Here is a 21,444-nt window from a genome sequence, read left to right as displayed (position 1 = left end):
GGGCAGATAGTCTGGTTCACAGGATGTGTCACACGAAGTTGCATGTTCCCAGCCAGCAGGGGGCTGACCCCACCCGCCTTACCGCGTCCAGCTTCACCATGGTCTCCAGTTTCTTGATGGGTACCTCTGGCTCCATAGTCACCACAACCTCCCCTGTGGAGTGAGAGGAGGAGCCCCCATTGCACAGCACACGGCAGCGCCGGAGAAGCCAGACTGGACAGATGGATAGATGGACAGACAGGCAGAGGAAGGAGCAAGAGGAACAGTGAGATTGGCGGGGCAGGAAGGTGCGGAGAACTAAAGCTGATTCTGGAACTTTCTGAGGGAGAGGGGGACAGCCAGTCAAGGGAGAAAATATGGGCATGAGGAGGGAAGAAGAGAGCCCGAGATAAGGGGAAGCTGCGGAGGCCGGCGGGAGGGAGGTGGCGGGGAGGCCTGGGTCTTCTCCATCAACCAGCGCAAGGGGCTTTCTGCCCTCAGGCCCCCCCAGGCTGTCTCCAGTTCTGCCCTCTCTGGCTGTAGAGCTGGCGTCACCTTGGGTAGCCTTCCTTGGCCACCAGGGTGACCTTCGTCTATGCCCACCCCCTCGGCCCCAAGGAGCAAACTCTGGTGGCGGCTTGGACTGGGCGGAGACCTGGAGCCCTTCCCTGGGGGGCGTGGAGCCAGGCTTGGTGGCAGGGTGGATGTGGCCATACCCGTGGTGTTCCAGCTGGGGGCCGAGCGGTCTGGGGGCCGGTAGATGAAGCGTCGCAGGGAGCTGACGGCATGGGAGCCCACCAGTGTGTAGCGACCGAAGGCCCGGCAGTCCACCACACGGATGTTCAAGGGCGGGTGCAGCAGCTCGTTCTCTGGGAGGTCCTGGGGTGTTGGCGACAGGAGCCTGAGCCTCCAAGAAGGGGCAGAGGAAGCCGGCTGGCTGAGTGGAGCCACACAGGACGTCCTCCGTCCGCCAGGGCCTGCACTCACCACTTCAAACCACTTGACGAGGGTGTTGAAGTTGGGGTTCTTCTTATAATTGTGGATCAGGGACGACTGCACCCCCTTCCCTGCACACTCGATGTCCACCCGTGGCCGGTCCACCTGGGCCAGGTTCACCCGCTTTAGGTCCCGTAGGCCCCAGAACAGCACCTGGGAGAGGTTGGGGGGTGGGTGCAGAGAAGAGAGCCCCTTAGTCAAGGGAGCCAGCCATGGGGGTGCTGGACCATCCAAGAAGGAACTGGGCAGTGGGATGGGCAGTAGTTCACCCCAGATTTCAAAGGGTGGGAGCAGGGCCAGGAGAGCAGAGGAGGGGCAGGCGTTCTCCAGGGATGAGGGTGGGGCTGCCCGGAGAAGGGGTGCAGAGTCAGGGGTGCAGACAGGAGGGCTGGGCATGGTCCTGGGACATGGGAGTGCGACTTGGTGCAGATGGGGGCAGGCCCTGGGCTGGGGCAGGAGCCTGGGTCTGCTGCTGGCTCCTGGTGATGGTGGTGGGAGGGGGATGACAAGCCACTTCCCCTCCTGGGTCCTCAGACTCCTCATCCAAAAGGGAAGGGCCACACAGAGCCCTCGCACCTCCACTCGGTACTTGCTGAGCACGGGCCGGATGCCCATGGGCACAGGCATGATGGGACCTCGGTCCACGTCCACCGGGCCATTGATGGGGGGCAGGTCAGCCTTCCCTGCTGGTCCAATCTGGGGAATGGGGGTCACAGGTCACACACTGGGGAGCCCAGGGACAGGGTCTCTTTCCCCATGAGTTGTTTGCCATGATCTGGGGAGACAGGGAAACCCCCTAAGGACCACGCCCCCAGCTTTGGTCAGGATGGGTAGGAGAGAGGCCCCTAGGCCCAAGCCCCCAGGCCCCAGCTCCAGGCCCCAACCCCCAGGCCCTAACGCCCAGGCCCTAACCCCTCAGGCCCCAGGCCCCAGGCCCCAGCCCTCAGCCCCAGCCCCCAGCCCCAGGCCCCAGCCTCCAGGCCCCAGACCCCAGGCCCCAGCCTCCAGCCCCCAGGCCCCACCCCCAGGCCCCAGACCCCAGGCCCCAGACTTCAGGCCCAAGACCCCAGGCCCCAGCCTTCAGGCTCCAGCCCCCAGGCTCCAGCCCCCAGCCCTAGGCCCCAACTCCCAGCCTCCAGTTCCCAGGCCTCAGCCCCTCTTCCCTGCAGTCCTACCTGCAGCAGCTCGAAGGCCGCCAGCAGGTCTCCAGCTGTGGCGTTGCCACGGTAGATCTGGTAGTACTCGAGCTGAGGTGGGAAGCGGGGTGGGCAGTACGCCTCGTCTGCCATCTTCACCAGGGGTTTGGCGAAGGTCCGGCCCATGAAGTCAGCTTTGCCCTGACGCAACAGACAACCCAGAAGCCTCTTGGTGCTTGCTGTCCACACCTGTGATCTCGTTTGGTCCTTACCACAGCCCCATGAGTTGTTGTAAGGGACAGGTGTGATCACCCCATTTTACAGATGAGGAAACCAAGTCTCAGGGCCCACCAAAGACTTGTTCAAGGCCAAGCCGTCAGTAAATGGCAGATGCCCAGCTCAGGACTAGACATGAGGTCCTCCTACCTCTAGTCCAGGGCTATCTGGGCACCTCAGCAGCTGAGGTGGTATGTGAGAAGGTGGCTCGCTAACTCTCGGGGGTCACCCCAATCCCTTACTCCCTGCTCCAGAACCTCCACAGAGGACGGCAAGGCTGTTACTGGTTGTGGTAGGTGAGGGCAGGGGTCAGGGAGCCCTGGGGTGGGGAGGCTAGTGACAGCAGGACTTGCTGGCACACCTTCAGGGCTCAGTCTGTAGGTGACAGGAGGTGAGGATGTCCTGGCCCGGGAAGGGGTCAGGCTGCCGCAAGCAGGCAGGAGGAGCTAGATGTCAGCCCCCACTCCCAGCTTCCCAGCCAGCACCTGGCCAAGGAGCTCTGCAGGTGGGTGGCGGAGGTGAGGGCACAGCCTCAGTGCAGGTGGAGTGCAGGGAACAAGGGCCAGGTGTGGTGCTGCTGGGGTCCCTGGCACCAGAGCCCACCCATACCATGGAATCCTGGTCATAGATTTCAATGACAATGATGGGCGGATCGTCCCTCAGCTCATGAGCTTCACCATAGAGCTCCAGGTTGTCGAACACCAGCATCTGGTCCCAGGTGGGACACAGGGTCTCATTCAGCACCTGCAGCATGGGATGGGGAGACAGGGGACAAGTGACAGAGGGTGGGCAGATGCACAAACAGAAGCCACCCCTACTCACTCAGCTTCCACGGAACCTGGGGGCAGGAGTGACAGGTGTCTTGATTCTTCCAGAAATCTTAAAATCAAGGCTAATATGAGGTTTGGCCCAAGCCCCCTGCCAATGTCCTCCTTGTCATCCCTGTCTTGTGAATATAACCACAGCTAAAGCCCATAGCCTTTCCAGTGTGACCCGCGTCTGCTGCAGTTATCTGCAGGGCTTCCCCTGAGAAACCGGGGCACTGGCTGACCTGTGGCTCCAGGCCCCACAGGCTCACAGGCCCCACAGGCTCCAGTCCCCACAGGCTCACAGGCTTCCTGTGCTCTCAAAGCCAGAGCCACTCCCTCCTCCCAGGCCCTCACCTCTGTGCACTGACTCTGATTGATGAAGAAGACGCGGGCAAAGGGGTCTGAGAGTCCGCTGCTGTCGGCGGCAAAGAGGCTGCGGGCCTGGTACATGTGCGCTCGGAGCTGGAACGCCTGCTTCTCTGTGGGGAAGGGCAGCCTGAGGTTCCGGGATGGGCAGCCCCTCCAGCCCCCTCCCAGGTGAGGCTTCGAGTGAGGGGTCCTCACTCACTGGTGTAGACCAGGCTGACGGGTGGGAAGGCATGCAGGCCCAGGCCCTGGGCTGCCTTGACCTCCTGGAAGCCACAGGGCAGGCCGCACAGGAACTCCTTGCGCTGTTTGCTGAGGCCCAGCCACAGGTAGAGCTCCACCTTGGCCTGCACTGTCCAGCCTGCCGAGCCGAAGCCCCGCTTCCCTGGCAACTGGGGGCGGGCATGGGGTCACCAGGAGCCTGACGGCTGCCAGGGCCCAAGGGGTGGGGAAGGGGCAGGGGCTGGCAGAGGCCCTGGTCAGAGCTGCCCTGCCCATTCACAGCCATCCCGCTGGGCTGGGGTCCGGTGGAGGCAGGGGGATGGGCAGGGGGCCGTCATGCCCCCTTCCCCACCCCTTCCCCCACCTCCTTCCCCACCCCTTCCCCCACCTCCTTCCCATTCTTGGCTCTTCTCTGAGCACCTGCTGCTTGAAGGCCCCACCCTGTCACTCAGGCCGTCCAGCCCCAGGTGGGGGCTGCTGCTCCCCTGAAAGGACCCAGGCCCCCATCCATCCTGCTCCCTCCAGCACCTTGAGGAAGAGCGTCTTGACCTTGGCGCAGTCCTTGCCGGTCTCCTCCTCCACGATGGAGAAGAGCAGGTCCTTGGAGGGCACACGGGCATAGGCGACACGCTTGTTGTTGCTCATCATCCAGATGAAGATGTCGGGAACGCTGTGCTGGGGCTGGGGGTTGGGGGGTGGCCAGGGGCAGCGGGTAAGGGGGTCCAGCCTCCTGACTGAGCCCCCTGAGCCTGAGGGGCCCCAGAGAGCCAGCCCTGGATGAGGCAAAGCCCCGACCCCTTTTGCCGCACCTCGTCCGCCAGGAAGCGCAGCTTCTGCAGGAAGTTCTGGCACAGCCTCAGCTTGTCCCGCACCGTGTGCCGCTTCACCTGGGCCCGCAGCGTCCTGGCCTGCTGCCCCATGTTTTCCTGCGAAGGAGGGGGTGTCAGTGAACCCAGCAACTGGGGGACAGCTCAGGCCATGACAAAGGGGGTTGTGACACCTTCTCACAGCCAGGCCCTCCCTCCAGTCCCCGCTGTCCAGTCGGTCCTCACCAGCTCCCTCATGCAGGACTTGAGGCGCTCCCGGTCAAGTCTGGTGCGGGATGAGTGGCCCTGGTCCTTGTCAGCGAGGGAGAGGAAGCGGCTGAGGGTAGGGGGAGCCGGGGTTTAGCGAGCCTGACCAGCAGGGGCTCTGTAGTTTCTTCCTTATCTGCCCAGCCCTGGCAGGGTCCCCTTTGTCCAGTTCCGCCTCATCCTCCCCCCACCTGCCGCCCCTCCCTTCTCACCAGCAGCCACAGCTCAGCTCCTCCAGGACGCCCCGCAGGCGACGCTCAGGGTAGGACTTCTCCGTTTTGATCATCTCCTGTACGTCGTTCAGGCCTTCTTCCTGTGAATCAGGAGTGTGGGTGATGCTGGGCCACAGCCCCGCCTCCCCAGCCTCCCCAAATGCCTCCTCCCCGTTGATCAGGGGAGTGAGGGACCTCATGATCTGGGAGCTCTCGCTAGGGCCATCCTGAGTATCGGTGATCATGAGGAAGTCATCAATTTCCCAGGTTCTGTTCTCAGAACCTGGAGATGTTGGTGTTCATGGGTTCTTCATTTCCTGAAGGAAGAAGCCACCTCTGGGCTGTGAGTCTGTGGCTCTGGTGAGCTCACAGGGCCTGGGCAGAACTCAGGGCTAGGGGGCTCAGGGCTGGCCAGAGACAGAGGGAAACCCTAGGACTGGATGTGCCAAGATCCTGACGTCACTCCAGAATGCTGGGGCCTGTGGCAGGGGATGGGAACAGATGCCTGGGGGAAGAGGGAGTGGCTCTGGCTCTGAGAGCACTGGGAGGGCTGTGAGACCCAGGTCCCACAGGAAACACAGGTCAGCTTGTACCCCAGCTCCTTAGGGGGAAGCCTTGCAGATAACTGCAGACCCAAGTCACACTGCAAAGGCTATGGGCTTTAATTGTGGTTATAGTCACAAGACAGGGATGACAAGGAGGACATTGGGAGGGGGCTGGGAGCAGACCTCATATTAGCCTTGATTTTTTTGGAGGTTTTAATTCATTTTTATAAAATATGAGCTGGCTGAGCTTCAGGGAACTTCAACAGGGAACAGCAACAGCTCAGGGAAGAGTGGGATTATCTGCTGGTCCCTGCTTCCCCAGGCTGGGGAGAAGGAGGTCTCATGCCAACAGCTGCACTCCTCACCCAGTCAGTGCCCATGGCTCAAGGGGGGAGAGGGGTGGGCAGAGGAGGAGGGGGCAGCTCCTGAGCTTCAGACACTGCTCGCTTCTCCCTTTTCCCCATTTCCCTTCCCTAGCCTTGCTTTTTTATTTTGTTTTATTTTATTTTATTTTTTGAGATGAAGTTTTGCTCGGTTGCCCAGGCTGGAGTGCAGTGGCGCCATCTCGGCTCACTGCAAACTCCGCCTCACGGGTTCAAGCGATTCTCCTGCTTCAGCCTCCCGAATAGCTGGGATTACAGGTGCCCGCCACCAAGCCCCACTAATTTTTGCATTTTTAGTAGAGATGGCATTTCACTATGTTGGCCAGGATGGTCTCGAACTCCTGACCTCAGGTGATCCACCTGCCTTGGCCTCCCAAAGTGTTGGGATTACAGGCGTGAGCCACCACACCTGTCTCCCTAGCCTTGCTTTTAAGATTTCTGGAAAAATCAGGGAACCCAACACTCCTGCCCCAGGGTTCGCTGGAGGCTGCAGTGACTAGAGGTGGCTCCTGCCCTTGTCTGTGCCTGGGACCTGGGGCTGAGGATGGGAACAGAGGTCCTGCTGGGGCCGTTCCTGCAGCCCCCTGGGCAGACCAGCTTTGTGTGTTCCAGGGAAGGCCCTCTGACAGCGCCGTCTCCCCCAGGACCCCACCCCTGCTGGCCCCTGGCCTGGCCCTGACCAGCTTGTCAGCAATGTGGTCCATGATGTTGGCATTGTAGAGGCGGCGGCGCTGGTCCGGCCACCAGCTCTTGATGTAGATGCAGGGCTTTCGCTCCAGGTAGGGCAGATGGAAGTAGTTCCTGGGGTGGGCAGAGGCGGGAGGTGAGGTCTTGGGGGCCCAGGGAGGTGGGAGGGCCAGGCCACAGGAGGATGGGAGGCTGGGCCCACCTGTCGGTGACCTGGGGCCGCATTGGTGGAGTGGAGGAGACTGAGGCCAGGTCCCCGGCATCACCGGCCTCGTCATCACTTGCGTTCTGAATCAAGTCTACTTCTTCCTCATCCCCCGGCTCCTTCCGGGGCCGAGGCCGCTGGGGCCGGGACAGGCCATCAGCTTCGTTCCCATAGTTGCCTGGAGCAGAATGGGCCCAGAAGGCCTAGAGTGCATTCCCCACCAGGCCCCTCCCACCGTCCAATCCGGTGCTGCCTTGGGTTTGGGAAAGGGGAGAGGGAGAGTCAGGGAATGGGGCTCAGATGTGACACATCATTAGCCAGAGAGCATTACCCCGTGTCCCCACTCCGCTGAGAGTCAGGGAGTCCTCATGACGCCTGAGTGCGAGGCCCAGCCCTGGCCCAGGCTGTGGCCTGAGTTCCCACTCTCTCCTCTCCAGCTCCGGGAAGGGCTTCTCCCTGCCCTCTGCCCCAGGTCCCAAACACAGCCTCACCCTGTAGGTGGAGCTGAGGGTTGGCCCCTTTATGGGGCGTGGTCCACCCCATGCACACACAAAGGTGTTTTGTGGGGGCTTGAGGCCTCTCGGGGGAAAGGGGTCAACGTTCCCTACAAGAGTGAGGACAGGGCTGAGGTGCAGAGCCTCACACTTACCACCTGCAGCCTAGGCCTGAAGCCTGCTGTGGGCCCAGCACTCACCTAGGCCTGAAGCCCCCGTGGGCCCAGCACTCACCTAGGCCTGAAGCCTCCCGTGGGGCCAGCGCTCACCTAGGCCTGAAGCCTGCTGTGGGCCCAGCACTCACCTATGGTGACCTCAAAGGTGATGGGCTTGTCTCCGTTTCTCCGGTCGATCATTGAGGCCTCCAGGAAGGCTCCAAAGAGAAAGAATTCTTCCATTTTACCTGCACAGCTCTGTGGGGAGGCAGTTCAAAGCATTCCTGAGCTTGAGTAAGGGTGGCAGGTCGGGGGCCAGGCCTCCTTCCGTCTCACAGACAGGCCCTGGGGGTGGATGGTGGGGGCATCCCCCCCGGCTTTGGGGCCAGGAAGCCCACACCCCAACGGCCCCCCAGCCTGGATATCCATGGAAGCAGGGCTGGCTGCGGACACCACAGGGACAGCCGTGGCTGGGAAGAGGGGCAGAGGGGAGGCACCATCGTGAGACCTGGCGGCCGTTGTGAGACAGAGCACAGGCAGGCAGTGGACGAGGGCAGAGTCCTGTTGGGGGGCTGAGTGGGGGCCTCTGCTTCCTGGGGAGAAACCTTATCCTGAGGTCTGACTCCTCAGGTAGACAGGGCAGCAACAGGCAAAGCCTGGGACCCAGGTGACTCAGGGAGAAGGGGGCTGAGCTGGAGGCCCTGGGGGACAGCACAGTGCCTGGGGTCTCACCTCCGAGATGGGCGTGGCCTGCTCCACCTGCACCTCTGTGGAGCTGGTGAGCTCAGGGTTGGAGGTGTCTAGGATCTCCACGGCCAGGCCCAGCAGGAGCCGGGCCCGGAAGGACACACCCTCCCCCAGGCCCTCGTTCAGGTCCTGATGCTCGTCCAGCAGCGTGTAGTTACGTGTGGAGCCGTACATGTTCACCCAGGCTGGGCCCAGTGTGGGCAGGAAGCCTGTGGCAGTGGGAAGAAAAATGAGGGGGCCGCGTCACATCCAGTTTCCCTGGGGAAGAGGGGCCTCTTTTGGGGGTCCCTGGCCTCCAGCTCCTGGGTGCTGAGCTGAGAACTTCATGTGTGCCATTCAGGTGTGGGGCAGCCTTCTCACACTGCGCTGGGGTGGAGCACTCTCTTGGGTCTATTTCTTCCCTGCGGGGGCCTGAGCTGGAAGCAGTGGGAAGGCAAAGTCTAGCTCCCTGCTTCCTGGAACTTAGAGCAGGAATTGTCAACAGTCTACTTGTAGGACAGAGCCAGTCCTTCCAAGTCCCCAGCATGACCTTGGGCCCTGTGCCATTTTTGCAGCTCTGTCCCACCACGGTGACCCTGCTGCTGCAGACCCCTCCCCTCCTCGCTGAAGGCCCTCCCTCTCCATCTCTGCCTGTGAAATGCTGCTTCCTCACGAAGCCTTCCCAATTCCTAGGCACAAGTCCCTTCTCTTATGGCTAAGGTTTGTCAGGCCTCTGACAGGGGTCGCATGATCCAGTTTTTTTGGTTCATTTCCTTTTTATTCTGCCTTTTTTTTAAAAACACACTTGTAGCATTTTAAAAATTTAGATATACTTCACATGACATAAAATTCACCCTTTTAAAGTGTACATTTTAGTGGTTTTTCGTATATTCACTATGTTATAAACCATCATCTACTTCCAGAGCAGTTCCACCCCCTCAAAAGAAACTCTGCACCTATTTAGCAGTTAGTCCCAATCCCCTCCCTTTAGCACCTGGAAACCGGCAATCTACTTTCTGTCTCTATAGGTTTTCCGGATGTTTCACACACATGGATCAGACAACATGTGGCCTTTTGTGTCTTCTGCCTTATGTTTTGACCATTTGGTAGCACATCTATCTCCTCAATACACAGTGAGCACTTTGATCCACGAATAGATTCTTATCTCACTCTATGTCCTTGGAACCCAGCACAAGGCAGGGATCCTAGGAGGTGGTCAATCCCTGCAAGTCTGCAGATAGGCACTACTATTAGGTATCATATATATATACACACACACACTGTAATTATATACAAATGCAGTATATACACTGCTATAATGTGCATATCATACTATAATTATCATATCATATAATCATTATTATTTTCACTTTACAAATGGGAAAACAGGTCACACAACTACTAGCTGACAAATCCAGTCAGCTGGGCTCAGGCCAGCTCTGAGCCGACCTGAGCCACAAATCCTCACCCTCCCCCTGAGGCAGGGGCTGCTGCCAAGGCCCTGGAAGCGCCTGTGAGGCTGAGGTCCAGAGCTGATGACGGTGGTGTGAAGAGAGGGGATCTCACCTATTCCTTCCCTTCAGGCCACTCCCTGCCCCCCAGCACACCGGGTCTCCCGCTGCTGACCTTTGTCTCCATCATTAGAAATCTTGCGCAGGTCAATGAAGTGGGTGCCGATGGCCACGTCGTTGACCTTGTCCGAGTCTCGGATCTGCACCTTCATGCGTTTGCAGAGTGGGGGGAAGAGGTCTGTAAAGATGACCTGCTCATTCCACAGGGGCTCATAGCTGCTCTTCTGCACTGAAGTCTTGCCCTGGTGGAAGGGGGAGCACGGGTGAGGGCGTGGCATGTGTGTGTGAGTGGGTGCGTGTGTGTGTGTGAGTGGGCGCATGTGTGCGTGTGTGAGTGGGCGCATGTGTGCATGTGTGAGTGGGTGTGCGTGCGTGTGTGAGTGGATGCATATGTGTGTATGAGTGGGTGCATGTGTACGTGAGTGGGTGCATGTGTGCGTGAGCAGATGCATGTGTGCGTGTGTGAGTGGGTGCATGTGTGCGTGTGTTAATGGGTGCATGTGTGTGTGAGTGGGTGCATGTGTGTATGTATTCGTGGGTGAATGTGTGCATGGGTGAGTGGGTATGCGTGCGTGTGTGAGTGGGTGCATGTGTGCATGTGTGAGTGGGTGTGTGTGCATGTGTGAGTGGGTGTGTGTGCGTGTGTGAGTGGGTGCATGTGTGTGTATTCGTGGGTGCACATGTGCACGGGTGAGTGGGTGCGTCTGCGTGTGTGAGTTGGTATGCGTGCGTGTGTGAGTGGGTGCATGTGTGTGTGCGTGCCTGTGTGTGGACTTGTCTCCACTCTTCCCACACCCCCAGCCTCTCCTCCCTCTCATGCCCCCTGCGCAGCTCTCAGTCTAAGGACTCCAGGAGGCAGTGAGGATCCTCTAAGTCCGTCCCTGGCCAACATGATTTTGCTGGCCAACATGATTTCCAGCTTTGTCTTACCTGCCCAGCTGCCCCAGGCCCCACACCCATCAGCCTGCCCTTGTGATACCTGTCACCCAGCCCCAGCCTCCTGTACCTCATACCCCAGTACCTTCTGGCCAGCAAAGAAGACTTGCACGTAGGGGTCCACGAGGTCCTTGTTTTCACCGATGAAAGCCTTCTTTACATTGGCCATGAGGCTTGTGTTCATACGGGGCAGCCCCTCTGCTCGGTAAATTTTCACATAGAACCGGGCCCACTGGCGTTCGGGGGGCACCCCCTCGGGGAGCAGCAAGTTCCTGCCAGCACATACAGCCAGGGCCATGGTCACCAGGTCCAGGTCCCCAACCCCCATCCTGGCATCTACACACTCCTGGGTCCTGGCACAGTCTCTAAGGGACAGCTGAGGGAGCAAGGCTAGGATTAGACACTTGCGTTCATGGAACTTGCCCCTTGTGGGATTCTGGGCAAATCTTCCCATCTCACTGAGCTGCCGTTTCCTCACTGTTGAGGTGGCTGTAATAATACCCACCTCCCAAGAATATGATCGGCTCAAGCACGCTAAAACATATGAGTGCTTTGTAGATTGTACATTGGGATATGATCTTAGTATTATTGTCAGTGTTTTATAGTTTTGTGCCTTATCTTTTGTTTTGTAGACAAAAACTTCACAGTAGCCACTCTCTGTCCCCCAGCTCACAAAAGACAGGATTCATTGATCCCAGCACTTTTACCCACTGACTCCAGACAAGGTCACAGAATATTTCTCAACAGCTGCTATCAGCTGCCTGGAATTGGCACACCAGAAGAAACCTTGGCTCTCCCAGCACTTCCTGCTGCTATACTCAGGACCCAGCAGCTGCTGGCTCTGGTCTGCCAGCATCGACTCTTCCCAACCCGTTTCTCACTGGCAGAAAGGATGTCAAAGGACTGTTATTCTCAGCCATCCTCCATCACCCCCTGCCCCTGCCCTGCCTCGGAAGAGTGGGGCTGCTTGGGAGAGTGAGTGAGAGCAGGGTGAGGGAGACGGGTGGCAGGTGCTCTGAGCAAACCCTCACCGGGGGCTCCCTGGGGGAAGGAAGGGCTGGCTCAGACTCCAGGGGCTGGGGTAGCTGGGCCTCACCCCTCAATGTCATCTTCGTCGGTCTCATTGGCCTTGTGGGGCGTCTTGATGTTGTCCCCTTTGCCCACCACGGCAACGTCACACTTCACGTAGCCCTTCAGCCCCGAGGAGATGTCATCGGGGTCAGACAGGATGGCCCACTTGTGATGGAACTGGTGCTCTGCAATGATGAGGGGTGGGCACTGCACCAGACGCCCCCACCCAGAGCATCTCCCAGTGCTCAGGGCAGGCCAAGGGGTGGCAGAACCAAATGCTGTCTTGGTCCCTAGAGTCCCGGGACCTGGGGCCACAGCTCTGCCTGTCCCTAGCCCAGGGTATGATAGAGTCTGAGGTCCTCTGGAGCTGGGGCAGTGGGTGCACGGCCTGCCCATGGACATATATCCCATCAGTGGTGTGACTTGGAAGCACGACAGCCTCCTCCTAATTGGGTTTTTCTGCCTGTGGCCTCTTCTATGGCCCCACCCCAGTCAGCCAGCCTTCACATAGCTGTGAAGGACACAGCTGCACACAGGGCCTTCCCAGGTGGAGGCTCATGCTCCTGCTCCCCATCTTCAGCCCCTCTGGGGCTTCCCAGTGCCTTGGGGTGAAGACAAAAGGCATGGCCTGCAGGCTCCTGATTTAGTGCTCCCTGACTCACTCTGCTGAGCCCACCCAGCCCTGTGTTCCTCCTTGCTGAACAGGTGTTGCGGTTTTATATGCCCTTTTATACCTCCATGCCTTTGCATCTGCTGCTCTTTGAGCTTGGAATGCCCTCATTCCTGTTCTCTCCACCTCCACCTGTCTTTCTCCCTATTCAATTTGTAAACTTCTACTCATTTTGCTCAAGTTTCTCCTCCTCCATGCAGCCCTCCCTGACTTCCTCGGAAGAGTTGATCCTGGGCTCTTTAGTGTTTGTTCTCTGTGCTCTCCATGCACACCTCCCATCTCACTGTGCTGATCTGGGTATTGTTTGGCTCTGATTTTAGACTGAGAGTCTCCTAAAGACAGGGATTGTCAGTCTCATCCCAGTGTCCCATGACCTATGACTGTGTGGAGGAAAGGACGGATGTCAGGGAAGGAGGCGCTTTAGGAAGGATTTGCCCCTTCAGGTTTACTTTAAGCCCAGTGGGCAAGCAAAGGGAAGCGCATCACTGTGCCTTAGGAATCTGCTTCCCGGGATGTTAGGTGGGCACTGAACTCTCAGGGACTCAGCACCTCCCTCCTTCACTCCCTCCTCTTCCACCTTCTACCGTAGCCCAGGCCTGCGTCCTGCAAGCCTGTGGCCCTGGTGGGCTCCCGGAGATGTTAGGGGCTGTGTGCAGAGGTTGGCCTTTCTGGGAATAGCCAGGCCACCTGTGTCTCAGAAAAGATAATGCCACAGTAGAGTATGAAGAGAGGGACAAGCAAGGTGAGAGGGCAGGAAGGCACGTGGATGAGGAGTCACTGGAGAACCTCAGCCAGGCTGGCAGGCCTCCAGGGAGGGGCCGTGTCCCAGGAATCCCAGGAGCTTCAGGTCTTACCAGAGCAGATGTGTGTCGGATGAGGAGATGGACAGAAAGCTCAATGAATGGGTGCATAAATGGGCAGAGGGATGGGTGGTGAGCTGCCTGGCCGGCTGAGAGATAGACGGACAGATGGTGAATGGATTACTGGATAGAAGGAGCCATTAACATGTGGACAGGTGGGTGGGTAGATATATGGATGGGTGGGTGGATGGGTGGATATATGGGTGGGTGGATCTGTGGATGGGTGGGTAGGTGGATGGATCTGTGGATAGATGGGTGGGTAGATATATCGATGGGTGGGTGGGTGGATGGATGGATATATGGGTGAGTGGGTGGATCTGTAGACAGGCGGGTGGGTGGGTGGATGGATTCATGGATGGGTGGGTGGGTGGACCAATGGATATATGGATTGGTGGGTGAATGGATGGATACATGGATGGGTGGGTGGATCTGTGGACAGGTGGGTGGATGGATTTGTAGATGGGTGGGTGAGTGGATGGATGGATACAGGGGTAGATGTATAGAGGTGTGCATGGTTAGATGAATTGGGGACATTTAGCAAAGAAAGAGAATACGATTCAGGAGGAATGTAAAATTTATCTTCAAATTTAAAGTCTATTTTTCTTTTTGTCCTGAAAGAGAGACCTGTGAAAGTGGGTGAAGGTTACAGGGTGACAGATTTTGAGATGACCTAAAGAAAGTGAAGATATCTAAAATAAGAAGTAGTGAGTGCCCCATTTCTGGGAGGACTAAGCAAGGTTACAGGACCAATCAGAGATGGTGCTGTGGGGGTCCCTACATCAGGTTAACACTTGACTGATGACTTCTGAGGCCCTTCTAGTCCTAATACTGTGTGATCTCAGGCTAGAGATACAAGGACCACATGAGATCCTGAGCTATATGCTTACCAGCCTGAAACATCATTTCACCTCCCTTCAGCCTGGGGCTGACACCTGCCAGTCAAGGGTAGCCCAGCTGGGGAAGTTGCTGCATCCCAGACCTCCTTTATGATCTATGAGGATGAGTGTATGGCCCTGACTTCCTCTATGATCTATGAGGATGAGTGTATGGCCCGTCCTCACCCCCAACAGAGAGTAGCAAACAGTAAACAGTTTCCTGATGTTGCATCTGGTGGTACAAATGACAAAATGTGGTCCTGCCAGGGTGAGAAGAGGGTCTCTCGGGAAACCCCTTCCAGTTCCAAGAGATATCGACACCACCCAAAGCTTCCCAGCAGCACCCAGGAGTGTCTCTGGGAGCATGCTGTCCAACAATGCCCTGGCTGGAACTAACGACTCATCAAGAAGTTCAGGCCAAACTGGAGCTATCAGAGTAAAGACATTGGGTCTCAACTCCAGGATCCATGTGACTTCAGGCTCTCCTATCCCTGGGACAGGGTGCCTGGTGCCCTCCCAGGGACAGGAGAGCACCAGGCTCAGGGCTGGATTCAGCAAGAGCAGCAAATCTCGAGCTAGGTTACCCAAGTGGAGACCTCAGCCCACATCCTGTTTCTGCCGCTTACTCACAATGTGGCCCTGGACCAGCTGTTTAAGCCTGCTGAGCCTCAGTTTCCTTATGGTGAAATGGGAATGATGCCTATATGGGGTCGTGAGGGTGAGGCCTGCTGGGACAGTGAGCTTAGCCCAACATCTGGCACTTACTGATGCCCTGGTGGTTTCCTCACCAGGACTTTACTACCCAGAAGCCCAGAGGTCCATATTAGACTAATCTCCGCCTTTTTCTCCACCCCCTGACTTTCTCTTGGCTCTCGGCCTCAGGCCTGCCAGTGGTACCCGGGCCACTGCTCAGCCCTGGGAGGAGCTTATCCTCAGGGATGCCAGTCATTCCAAGCAAGTAGTCCACGGCTATGCATGCTTCCTGGAAAGCAACATGGCAGGAGGCCGACTCTTCCCTGCTCCCCATGGCACTGATGGTCAGCAGGGCTGCCCTCCGCTGAGGGCTATGGCATGTGTGGGGTGGTGGCAAAGGCACTGGCCTGGGAGCTGGAGACAGGGGTGCTACTCCTAGATGGTGGACAAACCCCTTCATCACCTTGGGCTTCAGTTTATCTTCACAGAGGCTGGACTAGAAGTTTTTCAGTTCTTGGGCAGCTTGAGTGTTCTATGATCTTGTGATTTTTATGTGTATACTCTTGGTTTTGGACTCAGATTCCCTGGTCTAAGTCATAGTTGTAATGTGCACCAGCTGGACGTCTCTTAGGTTGAACCACAAGCGATTGCCAATTTGTTCAACCTACTAGTTTAGTGGTATCTCTAAGCCCCTTCATTTCTCTTAGCCTCATTTATCTCATCTGCAAAATGGGAAGAAATGCTGCTGCCTACATTACTGTTTTGTGAGGGTCCAATGTGACAATTGGGTGAAATTATGTTCTCACTGTCAAAGCGCCTAATGGGGTCATTACAGCACTCTGAGCAGTGCATTCACTTCAGGGACACAGGGAGGTCCCTAACCTGCCCACGTGGTGAGCTGTCATCTGGCAGGCTGAGGCACTTCCTCTGCCTGGCCCACCTCACAAGCCCTCTGGGCCACCCCTTGGGGTTCCCTTGCCAACACCATTGCTGTTACCCTACAGGATGCCACGGAGCACACATGGCTGCCCAAAAGCCTGGGGCTCTTGTAAGAAGTGTTTTCAGAGACCAGAGTCCCTCAGAGGCCGCCGCACTACATCTGGCATTGACCAGCATCACCGCATTCAGATTGGATAGTGTGGCTCAGTGAGGCTCTGGGGACACACAGCCTGACTTCACCCCCAGCCAGCTGTGTGGCTGGGGCAAGCCCTGGCTCTGAGCCTCAACTGTAAAAGGGGACGGCAGGGTCCTGTGAGGGGTGGAAAGGGGTTATTTTCTGCTCAGCAGGTGCCAGCCCAGGAGGCAGGAGTCTGGGCGCAGCCTCTCTGCAGGCTGTGACGGGTCTCCCTCACTGCATCCTCTACCACTACTGGTCAGCCTGCCTATGGCCAGTGATGCACCAGCCTGCCATGCACTCCAGAGCGAGTGATGAAGCTCCTTCCAGGCTCTGTGCAGAGTTACTCACTTAATTATGAGTGAGAACCCACCAGACTGGGTGCGCAGTTGCTCATTGCATTTGTGTACAGACTGTGTGCGCCACTTCTCCGCAGGCCAGATGGCTGTGTGTACTAACAGTCGCCAGACTGTGGTCCTTGCCAGCCTTTTCCCAGGAACTGCCACAGTGGGAAGGGCCCCGTGCACCACGCTCCCTGAGCCATGCACACCTCGACTGACTGGCCATGCGCAGGTACTCACCTGGCTGCGAGTACACGGTTCCCACGTCCATTTTGAAGGAGCCCACCAGGGTGCCACTGCGCAGCAGGTTCTTGGAGTGAATCACCTTTCAGGCAGAACCACAGCCCACCCGTCAGGCCCAGCGAGGGTGAGGCTTTCCATGGGGCAGTGGTGGGACCCGAGCTTTGTGGTGAAGTGGGAGGGCGTTTGGCAGAGTGGGGTGGCTCACTGAGGCTCAGCATCAGCTCCTCCTGCCCACGCCAGTTTCTTGCTGGCCACTGTGTACGGGCGAATGCACTATTCAGAGGCATCCAATGAAAGGGGTGGGTGGGGGCCAGAATCCAGCCTGTCCCTACTTGCCCAGCCGTGTGTCCAGGCACGGCGCTGCCTCTTTATCATGGGTCTAGACAGAGGGGACCCCTCTCAAGTCTGCACAAAGGTGCAGTTTGAGGGAGTGGCCCTGCCTGCCAGGGGCTGCTCCCCACTCACCGAAATCTTGATGATCTTGTCAAACATGACATCCGGAGAGACATGGAAGTCGAAGACGAAGTACTGGAGGGGGAAGGATCCAGGCCTGCTGTCACTGAGGGCAGCAGCAACAGCCCAGGCAGTGTTGGGCCCCTCCCTCCTCGCAGGGCCTGTCTACACCCCAGACATTTGCCCTGAGCCCCAAAGTTCAGAGGAGCAGCAGAGGCAACTCATCTGATCCTGACTGACCCTGGTGGTGGGTGGTAGGAAGCAGAGCCCCATCCCCTAGGTGGGGCTGGCGCTGGCAAGTGTGGGGTGGGAAAGGAACTTGGAACAGTAGGTGGGACAGCCCATGCCCTTGTACTGTGCTCAGAAGAGGTACAGGGCCAGGGAGCAAGGAGACCTGGGTTTTAGTCCCCGCTCTGCACCTTCTTAACTGTGTGGCCTTGAGCAACACATTCTCTGAACCTCAGTTTTTTGAGCTGTGAAATGGGGATAATGACACCCACCTCAGAGTCTTGTTATGAGGCTCTGATGAGACAGTGTAACATATTTTACCAAATCTAAAGTGGCTACTGGCTGTAAGATATACTACGGTTTAATAAGCCACATGGACATTGCCATGAAGCCACAAGGCTGCCTAGGAGACACATCCCAAATTCAGAGAGGTGAAACTGCAAAATAACGCAAGCCTCAGAGCAGATGAACCATGGTGTGCCAAGCACTTAGTTGGCAGTCAATGTGAAATGCCATGGGCGTGCACTGTCCTTTGGTGCTGTGGGCTGCCATGCACATTTGCAGTCCCCATCTCTTCCCCTGGCCTGGGTGTGCAGGTGCTGAGGATGAGGGTGTGGGGCAGTGAGTAGAGGGGCTGCTGCTTTGGTGAACTATGGTGGGGGAGAAGGGAGAAATATTTCCGATGTGCTTGGGGTAAATGTCCGAAGAGAACGTGCTCCTGGCTGCTGGGGGCTGGCCCTTGAGCACTGAGGGTAAAACCAGCTTCAGAGCCAGCCCCACCTGGCGGTTACTGCTAGATCACTCACTTTCTTGCCTGAGCCTCAGTTTACCTATTATACTATGAATGTGGAGATATGATCCAGGGCTGTCGTGCTGAACTGCTCCAGGGGTGCCATTCACTTGGGGGGCTTCAAGGTGTGGTTGTGAAGTTGCAATGAGACACCCTGGTCAAGTCTTTAACGCAGGTGTGCACCACGGTAAGCACATAGCAAGCAGCGACAGCTGTGCATGACACTAACAGGCCCAGGGTGTGCTGGCCGGAGTTCTGAAGCTCTGGGGAGGCGGGTGGGGATATGGATTTGGGAATCGTCAGCACAAGATGGTAACTGACACCTTGGAGATGGAGGAGATACCTGGGGAGAGCATGGGAGGGGAAGCAGGCCCAGGTCAGGGCTCCAAGAAGACACAGCCTTTCAGCCAAGAAGTCAGGCCGGGGAGATGGAGCTGGAGAGACAGGGGAAGCAGGAGAGTGGGTGAGGGGCCCCCAAGAGGAGCAGCAGGCAGCGGGATGAAAGAAACTGGGTGATCAAGGGAGAGGAGGATGACATGGACATTATACTCAGGAACAGCAATGTCCTTGGTGACCTTGAGGAGAGCAGTGTCAATGACATCTGGAGGCAGAAACCCTGCAGAGATTGAGGGGTGACTGGGGGGAGGAAGTGAGGACAACCCAAGTGGTCTGACTATGGAGGGGTGGAGGGAAAAAGGAGGTCATTGGAGCAGTGTGTGGGAATGAGGAAAGGCCCAGAGAGAGGTGACAGACTCCTAGTTCCTGTCCTTGAGCACACATGGGTCTTCATGGTTGTACTTAGCATATGCTGGAGTAGAACACCTTATAGGCAAGGAAGAAGGGGCTGGAAGAAAAACAAAGACAGAGTTGGGCTGTGCAATGCCAGGTTCTTTGAGCTGTAGAAAGAGAAGGATCCAAGGCAAAGGGGAGAGGTGGATTTTCAACAGGAGGAAGGATGGTGGCGCTCCCAAGATGCCCAGGGCGGGGCCAGATGCACACACAGGACACACAGGAAAGGAGCCTTAGTCTGGTTTGTGAATGGCCAGCTTGTTCCAGAAGGGCAAAGGTTTTGAGCTTCCCTGCACACAGGCAGGCTCAGGGCCAGGCAGGGTGATCAGGCCAGGTGCCCGCAGATGTGCCAGCCCCGGGGGAGTGAGCTAGCTGAGCTAGAGCCAGAATCCCGAACTCTCTGAGCTGTCTGCAATCAAATTCCTGTTATTTCCTGAGCATATTTTCCTTTTGTAATAGCTTAGATACCTAAGTCATGTTGATTGTTCCCACCTCCCTCTGTTGTTTTAATGGAGCCAAAGGAAGGTTCCTACCAGCTCAGATAATTAGTCAGAAATAATACATTCCCACGACGAGGAGGAGGCCCTTCATTGAAAAGGAATGTGGCATAGAAAGAGAAGAAAAGGGAAACAAAGCTTTGGGGCTGGAAAGGCTGATTTGGGGCTGGAAGGAATCATAGTAAGATAGTTTAGAACGGTGGTCTCAACTGAGGGCGATTTCAGGGGACATTTGGCATGTCTGGAAACAGTCTTGGTAGCTGTAACTAAGGGGAGTTGCTATTGGCATCTACTGGGTAGAGGCCAGAGATGCTGCTCACATCCTACACAGCACAGGACAATCCCACCACAATTATCCAGTCCAAGATACCATAGTGCTGAGTTTGAGAAACCCTAGTTTAGAGGAAACAGAAACGAAATCAGAGCTATTTGGGTTTGTGAAAAAGAACAAAAATGTGATCAGAAACACATTTAAGATTGTCCAAAGATGCGCAGAATGAATAGTCAGTCTTAGAGGAAGTAAATAGGGAATTTAGAAAGATTCTAGGCTGAAACAAGGAGGGGACCTGCGCAGGGCGGAAACTGTGCCTCCTTCATCTCGGCAGCCTCCATGTTGCCCCACGTGCCACTGTCTGGTGTGCGGCAGATGCTCAGTGGTTGTTTGTGTCTTCCTTTGGGTGAGTGTTACTGAACCCCTCCGAGTACATGCCTGGCTCTGAACAAATAGCGAGGCAGGAGACTGGGAGCCTCCAGTCCACCAGCAGGACAGAGACACGGAGGACCAACCTCAACTCCAGGACATTAACACTGCAGAGAAAGGGGAGTGCTGACCTCTGACCCAGACAGAGCAGGCAAGGCTGCTCAGTAGCAAGAACATTTGAGCTGGGCCCTGCCGGGTGAGTAGGAGTTTTCTGGGGGAGCCACAGAGTAGAGAGAGCAGCTCTGTGCCCTTGGGAAAGAGGAAGTAATTTGAATGAAAGCCAAGGTGTGTGGGCCTGGTGGAGGGAGATCCCTTAAGTTAGCAAAAGTGGCTTCACTGCTATCAAGTAACCACAGGGGCCACAGGGACCTGTCTCCATGCCTGTCTTGGGGACATAGATGCTTATCTAGGCGGAGGCTTGTCCAGTCAGGATGTGTCCTAACGTAAGGCCAGAGATGTCAATCCTGAATGTCCTTGGGGCTGGAGGGGTCCTGAGCAGGTTGTCCAGCTCGGGGGGCCTGTGGGAAAGCAGCTGGGACAGCAAAGTCAATTTGTGGTCACAAAGGAGAGTTCGGCCAGGCCTGGGCTGAAGGGCAGAGGTGGGCCTGGGTTTTCTTCCTGCAGGTGCACAGTCTGAGGACTCTCAGAGGTGCCTGAGAAATGCCCTCCCCCAAGCTACAGGAGGCACCTCAGCCCTCACCCACCTCAGGGTACGGGACTCAGCTGCCTTACTTGGGCCAGCCTGGCACCCCTCACTGCCTGGAGCCACCAGGAGAAACAGACTGGGGAACCCTCCGGGAAAGGGATGGCAGGGCCCAGGCCTGTGGCTTCTGGGTTAGTCTGATGTGTGATCAGGCATCTGGGAAAGGCCTGGGCATCCTGGTGAGAAAACATTTTAAATGGTCCATTTTCAAGGCAGGATAAGTCTAAGTACTGGCATCCAACCTGCGAATGTAACAAACCACACGGCTCATGCACCTAGAAGGACACAATAAGCGAACAGAATGTAGAGGAGGGGTCAGCCCATGAAAGGGAAGAAAGGTTTGTTATTGGGAAATCGAAACTTAAGTGGGGAAATCGAAGGGGAGCGGGGTATAACCTTATAACGGGGAAAATGAAACTTAGGCGACGTCAGGGAAGATTGTAACCCCATAGTACTCGACCAGTGGGGAACTGGGGGAGGGACTTGCACACTAGGAGATAAATTCCTGTTGTGACTGCCCCAGGTGTGCCTGCCTACCAGACACTCCATCTTGCAAGACCGTTATTAAAAGTCTCACTTTCGCTGTTCTTCATGCCTCTAAGTCCATTCTTTGGGTTTTGATGAGTGAGTGTATTTCTCTATTTCT

The 21,444-nt window shown here is 56.8% G+C and overlaps 1 protein-coding gene across 5 annotated transcripts in view; it reads right to left on the bottom strand.

The window, feature by feature from the left end:
• The window catches only part of OTOF (otoferlin), a 101,642-nt gene that overhangs the window by 15,300 nt on the left and 64,898 nt on the right, over positions 1-21,444 (bottom strand). For 2 of the 5 annotated variants that reach the window (XM_034952792.3, XM_034952791.3), the window contains exons 10-30: positions 17,104-17,166; positions 16,636-16,720; positions 11,868-12,027; positions 10,857-11,043; positions 9,891-10,077; positions 8,271-8,494; positions 7,688-7,796; positions 6,887-7,067; positions 6,678-6,798; positions 5,070-5,170; positions 4,837-4,927; positions 4,594-4,710; positions 4,313-4,465; positions 3,765-3,954; positions 3,551-3,675; positions 2,997-3,131; positions 2,151-2,312; positions 1,552-1,671; positions 967-1,128; positions 696-858; positions 83-213 (exon numbers count right to left, since the gene is read on the bottom strand). In XM_034952792.3, coding sequence (XP_034808683.2) covers positions 83-213; positions 696-858; positions 967-1,128; positions 1,552-1,671; positions 2,151-2,312; positions 2,997-3,131; positions 3,551-3,675; positions 3,765-3,954; positions 4,313-4,465; positions 4,594-4,710; positions 4,837-4,927; positions 5,070-5,170; positions 6,678-6,798; positions 6,887-7,067; positions 7,688-7,796; positions 8,271-8,494; positions 9,891-10,077; positions 10,857-11,043; positions 11,868-12,027; positions 16,636-16,720; positions 17,104-17,166 — 2,967 coding nt within the window. Of the gene's footprint in view, positions 1-82; positions 214-695; positions 859-966; positions 1,129-1,551; positions 1,672-2,150; positions 2,313-2,996; positions 3,132-3,550; positions 3,676-3,764; positions 3,955-4,312; positions 4,466-4,593; positions 4,711-4,836; positions 4,928-5,069; positions 5,315-6,677; positions 6,799-6,886; positions 7,068-7,687; positions 7,797-8,270; positions 8,495-9,890; positions 10,078-10,856; positions 11,044-11,867; positions 12,028-16,635; positions 16,721-17,103; positions 17,167-21,444 lie in introns of those variants that run through there. The other 3 variants (XM_055108146.2, XM_008952428.4, XM_063594653.1) reach the window with 2 other exon arrangements.

Source organism: Pan paniscus, chromosome 12 (assembly GCF_029289425.2).
Source record: "Pan paniscus chromosome 12, NHGRI_mPanPan1-v2.0_pri, whole genome shotgun sequence".
Lineage (NCBI taxonomy): Eukaryota > Metazoa > Chordata > Mammalia > Primates > Hominidae > Pan > Pan paniscus.
The sequence above is the reverse complement of the archived record's forward strand: the minus strand, read 5'-3'. Positions and strand labels throughout refer to the sequence as shown.